The sequence below is a fragment of the Nicotiana tabacum genome, chromosome 17, assembly GCF_000715075.1.
Source record: "Nicotiana tabacum cultivar K326 chromosome 17, ASM71507v2, whole genome shotgun sequence".
Classification (NCBI taxonomy): domain Eukaryota; kingdom Viridiplantae; phylum Streptophyta; class Magnoliopsida; order Solanales; family Solanaceae; genus Nicotiana; species Nicotiana tabacum.
The window spans coordinates 55,622,152-55,629,619 of NC_134096.1; the positions used below are offsets into that span (position 1 = coordinate 55,622,152).

Here is a 7,468-nt window from a genome sequence, read left to right on the forward strand (position 1 = left end):
TCATCCCATGAACATGAGAGTTCTTGACTGGCCAACACTAAGCCCCATACAACATAGTAGGTCTAACCACCACTCTATAGAACCCCTTAAGTCTTGGTAGCATCTTTTTATCATACAAAATACCGGATGTGAGCCTTCATTTCATCTACCCCGTACCGATACGGTGGGAGACCTCATCATCAATCTCCCTGCTACCTTGGATTATAAACCCGAGATACTTGAAACTACCCCTTCTCAGGATGACTTGTGTATCAAGCTTCGCTTCGTGAGTCTGGTCACTGAACTTACACTCCAAGTATTTCGTTTTGGTCCTGCTCAACTTGAAACCTTTAGACTCTAGGGTCTGCCTCCAGCCTCGCATTAACCCTGCTTCTCATCTCATCAATCAACATTATGTCATCGGCAAATAACATGCACCATGGCACCTCTCCTTGAATGTGTCGCGTCAGCACATCTATCGCCAGAGCAAATAAGAACGGTTTAAGAGTCGATCCCTGGTGCAACCCCATCACTACGGGGAAGTGATCTGAGTCACCTCCCATTGTCCTCACTCGAGTCTTAGCACCATCATACATGTCATTGATTACCCTAGTGTAAGCTACCGGAAAGCCGCTAACCTCTAAACATCTCCACAGAACCTCCTTCGGGACTTTATCGTATGCCTTTTCTAGGTCTATAAACACCATGTGTATGTCCTTCTTTCTTTCCCTATACTGCTCTACCAATCTCCTCACCAGATGAATGGCTTCCGTAGTCAATCACCCTGGTATGAATCCAAACTGATTCTCGGAAATAGACATATTATTCCTCACCCTGACTTCCACCACCCTCTCCCAAATTTTCATAGTATGACTCAGCATCTTGATACCCCTATAGTTATTGCAGTTTTGGATATCACTCGTGTTCTTGTACAAGGGAATCATCATACTCCACCTCCATTCTTAGGACATATTCTTCATCTAAAAGATTAACATTAAACAACCCAGTAAGCCACTCCACGCCTGCACGACTCGTACTCTTCCAGAATTCTATCGGAATCTCGTCCGGCCCAGTCGCTATTCCCCTGCTCATCTTACACATCGCTCCCATAACATCATTGACCTTAATACGCCTACAATGGCCAAAATCATGCAGTCTCTTGGAGTGCTCCAACTCACCCATCACAATGCTTATGTCCCCCTCTTTGTTCAACAGTTTGTGGAAGTATGTCTTCCATCTTGGTCTAATATAAGCGTCCTCCATCAATACTATGATGTCCTCGTCTTTGATGTACTTCACTTGGTCTAAGTCACGAGCCTTTCTCTCCCTCACTTTGGCTAGCATGTACAACTTCATGTCCCTTCATTTGCTCCTAAGTTCTGCATACATGCGTCCAAAAGTAGCAGTCTTAGCCGCCGTAACCGCTAACTTCGCTTCTTTATTTGCATCCTTATAACATTCCCAATTCGTCCTCTTTTCCTCACAATTTAAATTGAAAAAGTTGTGTTGTTACAACCCACAATTTTCCCCACACATAAACTTAAAATTGATAAGTGGGACCTCTAACGCGGTCAATCGGTAGGTGACCCGCATGGGGACAGAGGGGTCAAAAATGGGATTACACGTTTCATTAGGCTAACGCCAATTGTCTCATCGGGTGCTGCAACAGGGGAGAGACAACCCATTTTGCATGTAACAACGACAGAATTTCCTAGACTTGGCAAAATATAAAAGGCAGTGTAGCTCTTTCTCACTCATTCTAGAAGATATCACCAACTTTAGTTCTCCCAAAATTCTCTTAACACGCCTTTTGAATTCCCAAACAGTCTAAGGCAAGTTTGAAGGTGAATCTAGTAGGATCTTGTGTGAAGGAGCTTGGAATCGTCACTATAATATCTATTATCTTATTGTATTGATTCTGGAGATATTGTAAAATACCCGTGCTTCGCGCAGTTGTGAAAAAACTTGCCAAATTTATGATGTAAACTTTTTTTAATACATAAATATAAAAAATAATAGTATGTTTTTATATAAACTAAAGATAACCTGTAGAGCTGTTGCATAGAGTACTTCCTATCAAAAATCTTTTGATATACAATGATATGATGCATGAAAACTTAGCCCTCATCAATAGCTCTCAATGTCTCTGTCGTGGCCTTTCCCACAGTCCAACATTTACTAAAATCAACTCAACCGAGTAATTGGAACCAAACTATTCTATACATTCTGATTTTAAGCACCATCAACGCTCAATATTACCAATTTTCACTTATTTCAAGAGCTTAATTTTGCCATAATTTCTTTATATTCGAAACTGGCTTTCATGCTATTTACAGTTTTCCAAGTCAAATCAATAAGTAAATATATAAAGTGTTTAATGAAGCCTTTAAATTTTTTAATACAATCTACCCCAAAATGTTAATTCTGACCTTTGGTATACAATGAAGAAAGCTATTAGCGTGAATCTATAAGTCACCAATCAATATTCAAAATATGCTTTAACTTTGATCCAACTTGCAAATCTCCGTATAAGTAAAAATAATTATGTAACAGATAGTATGTTCACTCAGTTGAAGCCAGTGGAAAAGGCTGTGATGACTCTTTTATTTAAGAAAGTTCATTCTTTATGGGCAGTCTTGGCAAGAACATAAACAACTGCAAAGCAAATGCAGTAAGTCCGAAAGAAAATATGCCAGATATAGTAAAAACAGGCAAATTGCTTCAAGTAATGCGCAAAATACATCTGATACTGTGATATATCGCATATCAAATAACATCGGGAAATATACCACATGTGTAATGTCACTCAGAGGCGTCTTTTTTATACATATAATTGAATCTCACCGTGTGCCTGCTTTTCAAGTAAAAACAGGCGAATTGCTTCAACTAATGAGTAAAATACATCTGATACGAAGATATATTGCATATGAAATATAGTCGGAAAATATACCACAGGTTTAATGCCACCCAGAGGCTGACTTTTTTTTTTTCATTCTTAGAATTGAATCTAACCATGAGCTTACCTTTCCAAGCTCTGCATAGTCGGCTTATAGTAAAAAATGTAAAATACTCTCAATACACATCACACGACATCTGAACCATATTGTCGGAGCTCGTCTCCACTAAAAACATTTCTTCAAGATCATGCTCATGAGCCGTCACCATATGAAACCTTCAAAACATGATGAAGAAAGCACCGTACTGAGATTCATATAAATCTAGAGGTTAATGTTTCTTAGCTATATTAAAGTTGATGCACAATAGTCCGGAAATTGCACAACATAACTGCAAAGCATGGAGAAATTACTAACCTTGTCATCCATAGTAGCAACTTTCAGCTCCAAATCTTTGTCTTTCTATTCATCCTACACAATCTACGAACCAAATAACAACTATAAAGAAGGTCCAAATAGGACTAACCCTTAAAACATAAAACCTAAAAAAGTATTCCATTATAGTACCCCCTTCTTCTTCTCCCATGCTTTCGTTGTTTCCACTTCAATAACTTCACCTTTAGCAGTTCTATTTTACGGCTTTTCTTCTACCGATTCAGACCAACACTATTCCAAAATTTTCTCCTTTACACTTTTTATTTCTTCTGCTTCTTCAAAGCTCCCATGCAATTTGAATTTTCCATCTTAAACACAATTGTTGCCTTCTTTCCCCTTGTTATTTATCACATCAAAAGCCTTCTCGACTTCACTATCAAAAATTCAGAATTCAAAGATACATGAAACGCCAACCAAACAAAGAGAGAGATAAGTAAATCACAAAATCAGAAAGGGGAGATTTACCCCTAGCGAGTAGTGGTGCTAAAGTTTCAGCGGTGGTACATTACTTACTAACCTTCAAAAAATCAAACCTTCCCAGTTTTATTAGATTACCTAATTGAACTCAAAAAATTAAACAAAATAAATGTTCTATGTCATAATCTATTTGATCCATCCATAAAGACTACCTGCTTATCAAAGGACTCCTACTTGGGCAAGATAAAAGCAAAATACGCACATAACAGTCGATTGCTTGCATCCACTGAGTTAGATACTCGATGTGATGTCAAATAGAAAAATGCAATAGATTCAAACCAACGTGATACCCTTATAATCAGTGAATAAATTTTAGAAATAATTAACACACACAATTTGAATACGAATGCAGTCTTTGAGGTTTAAAGAACCAACCAGATAGGATACCATCAGATACATGCCAAGAAGGTTTTACATACCATCCTTATCTAAAAAAAGATTCTGCGTACCACACCAACAATGGAAGTTGAAACAATTCCAGTAAATAACAGTTGTAGTTCAGATGTTTACCTAAAAAATACAGTATCTTCAATATGTGAGTGGACTTCATAAATATGTGGGGCAAAATTGCAGTTGTTAAAAACCAAAAGATCTGAAGCACATCCGTCATGTATAGTTTATTAGCAGGATGGACATCACCTCTATTTACACAAAAAAATAAAAGAGTTTGTCTACCAGAAAAGAGTTTGTGGGAGTCACTGGTTTGATAAGCCTTCTCCATTTCCCTGCCTTATTTCATCAAACATCAGAACCAATCTCAATTGAATAAGGTAAATTAGGACCTTGGTAAAGTTTGGCCTTTCTGCAATATTTTTCGTAACCTCTTTCGATCAGTAATATAGGCAACATTTGTTAGCTATACATAATTTTATTTCACCTACTTCTTGTGCATCTTATCTATTTCGCTTTTCCAGGGCCTTACCTACCACTGCACCCTTCAAGGAAATAAGGAAAAAAGGGGGAAAAAACTTCAATAAAGATCAGAAGGTGGAAGTTCGACCATATATGAATAAGCATGAAAAGAATGGGACGATGAGAAAACTAATTTGGACTCAGATAGAGAAGATGGTTGATCCTGTGACGGAGTTTTAGGAGCCAAAACTTGGTTTAGAGGAAGCTTTCATTTAGTAGAATTAAAATGAAAAGAGAAAAGGGGTTTTAAAGTTTAAACTAAAAATGGCTAAACTAAAACGAAATTGAGGAAGAAAACTCTTCAGAAAACATAAGAAAGCGTAGAGGAAATAAATTAGGGGATTACCTGCTGAAGTTTTTCTTTGTAAGTAGATAAATTCGAAGCCAATTGTTCAAAACTAACTTCATCTCCTCGGCTTTGCATTTTTAAAAATCAAACTACTTACGATTCTAATAAAACTACCCAAGTACTTCTGGATCTCCGGTGATGAATTCAATTTGCAAGTGTGCGCCGGAGAGAGAGGAAGAAATTTCGAAGGATCGAGATAGAAAATGGTGTGACGAAGACGTGACTTTTCAGTATGGGAAGCGACTATTTAACAGGGAAAAAAACTTTTGATTATTTTTTAAACTACTACACTAAATCTAAATTTTTAAAGGTAAATAAATGAAAAAACAGATAAATAGTCATTCTTGTCTAATAGAATGTCACATCACCTCTCTTATGTCCCTCAATTATATATACATAGATATAAATTTTTCCTGAGCCGTTGGGATTCTTCAATAAGAGGAGTGGTGCCTTTTCACTGAGACCGTTTGGGTTTTGTTAAGGGGAAAAAAATAGAACCCCTAAAAAAAAGGGATATTAAAGATAAATAAAATTCATAACTTCTTATAGGTGCCACATCACACTTCTAGGTCCCTGATTTATATTAATGTATTCAACTGAGTTATGGTGGCACGGGTAGGTGCACTAGGTGTTAAACAATGATTTTGGACAACTCTGGAGCAGTTCTTAGCACGTTCGAGGACGAACGTATGTTTAAGTGGGGGAGAATGTAACGACTCGATCGGTCGTTTTGAGTTCTAGCATGTCATTCGGCAGTTTGAGGTCATGAGTAGTTTCACTTCAGGTATTATGACTTGTACGTGTGGTCGGAATTGAATTGCGGGAAGTTCGGAGTTAATTCGGATGGAAAATTCTAATTTTGGAAACGTTGAGTTGGAAGAATTGACTAAGGGTTAATTTTTGAGTAAATGACCTCAGAATCAGGATTTGAAGGTTCCAATAGGTTCGTAGGATGATTTTGGTCATAGGAGCGTATCCGGATGTTGATTTGGAGGTCTGTAGGTCATTTCGGCATCAACTGGCGAAAGTTAGAAATTGGATGATTTTTGAGATGTTTGACCGGTAGTGGACTTTTTGATATCGGGGTTGGATTCTGATTCTAATGTAAATTATGACTTGTGTGCAAAATATGAGGTCAATCGGACTTGATTTGATAGGTTTCAGCGACAGATGTAAACGTTTGGAGTTTTAAAGTTCATTAGGCTTGAATTGATGCGCGGTTCGTGTTTTAGCATTGTTTGATGTGATAATATAGATCTGACCCATACAAATGACTCTTGAGATTCCCATTCTCCATGTACTCAAAAACTAGAATCATCTCGTTGTTTTCATCACAATATCCAATCAATGAAACCAGATGTGGATGGCGGAACCGAGAGAGCATCTCAATTTCTGTTCGGAACTCTGCAAGACCTTGCCGGGACGCAGAATCAAGCCTTTTCAGGGCCACCTTTGTGCCATCACACAAAACACCCCTGTAAACAGTTCCAAAGCCACCTTTTCCAATGACTAAACTCTCATCAAAGTCGTTAGTTGCTTCCTGCAAAGCTGCAAAAGGAACTCGATAATTTTCAATAGGAATGCGATGACTCGAGTTTGAAGCAGCACTTATGAACGTTGTCCCCTTTGAATGCTTGCTTCCCATGGTATGTGTGGACTGTGGAGTGCCACCATTAATAGATAAAGGAATCCATGTCTTTGACTGGGCAAGCTACTCCTGTTTTCTTCTTCTATGGATGCAAAATAAGTTGCCAACCATCAGCAAATCAATTGGCACACCTACCCTCACACCCAGTGCGGATGCAAATATATGTGTAAATAACATGCAAAAAAGAAAATACAGTACAAATAAAATAAATGACACCACTTGTCATCACCCTCCCCTTGGCTTGCTGGTGAAGACCATCTATCCTCTTAGAGAGGTCGAGTGTTCGATCCTTGGTGTATGACGTGTTTTAACTTTTTGAGCCTTTTGTTTAACTGCATAAAAGAGATGTCAGCGAGGCTTGAAATGCTGACCTCATAGAAAGAGTTAAACAACTAAAACAATGGACCAAGAGCCCCTTTCGTCCGCAAAACTAATATTTGAAAAAAAAAAATCAAACTGGGTTAACTTTGAAAAACCAAATCATTCTCCTCTTCAACTTTGCAGTTTTTGAGACTAAGTGTGCTACTTCCTGCCATTTCCATTGTGAGTTTTTTTTTCCTTCTTTCTAGTTGGAATGTTTTGAAGACATCTGTTGTGCTCTATTAGAGTGGGTTAGAGTCCGACATTGGGTGAGGAATGGATTGGTTGTCTCATTACATAGACTTGGGCAATCCTTCCCTATGAGTTAGCTTCTGGGCCTGAGTTAGGCTCAAGGGCCATATCTTCACATGATATCAGAGCCAAGTCCGTCCCTAGTCCCCCATGCCCCATGTT

At 38.2% G+C, this 7,468-nt stretch overlaps 2 protein-coding genes across 2 annotated transcripts; both read right to left on the minus strand.

The window, feature by feature from the left end:
* Positions 1-329: 329 nt before the first annotated feature.
* On the minus strand, positions 330-686 carry LOC142171860 (secreted RxLR effector protein 78-like). Its single transcript, XM_075235565.1, has one exon. The coding sequence runs from the start codon at positions 684-686 to the stop codon at positions 330-332; it is 357 nt and encodes a 118-aa protein (XP_075091666.1).
* Positions 687-894: 208 nt separating this feature from the next.
* LOC142171861 (uncharacterized) lies at positions 895-1,335 on the minus strand. Its single transcript, XM_075235566.1, has one exon. The coding sequence runs from the start codon at positions 1,333-1,335 to the stop codon at positions 895-897; it is 441 nt and encodes a 146-aa protein (XP_075091667.1).
* Between the last annotated feature and the right edge of the window lie 6,133 nt (positions 1,336-7,468).

Excerpts from the sequence above, each read along its gene's own strand:
- LOC142171861 (XM_075235566.1), bottom strand. The coding sequence starts at position 1,335 with ATGAAGTTGTACATGCTAGCCAAAGTGAGGGAGAGAAAGGCTCGTGAC.
- LOC142171860 (XM_075235565.1), bottom strand. The coding sequence starts at position 686 with ATGGTGTTTATAGACCTAGAAAAGGCATACGATAAAGTCCCGAAGGAG.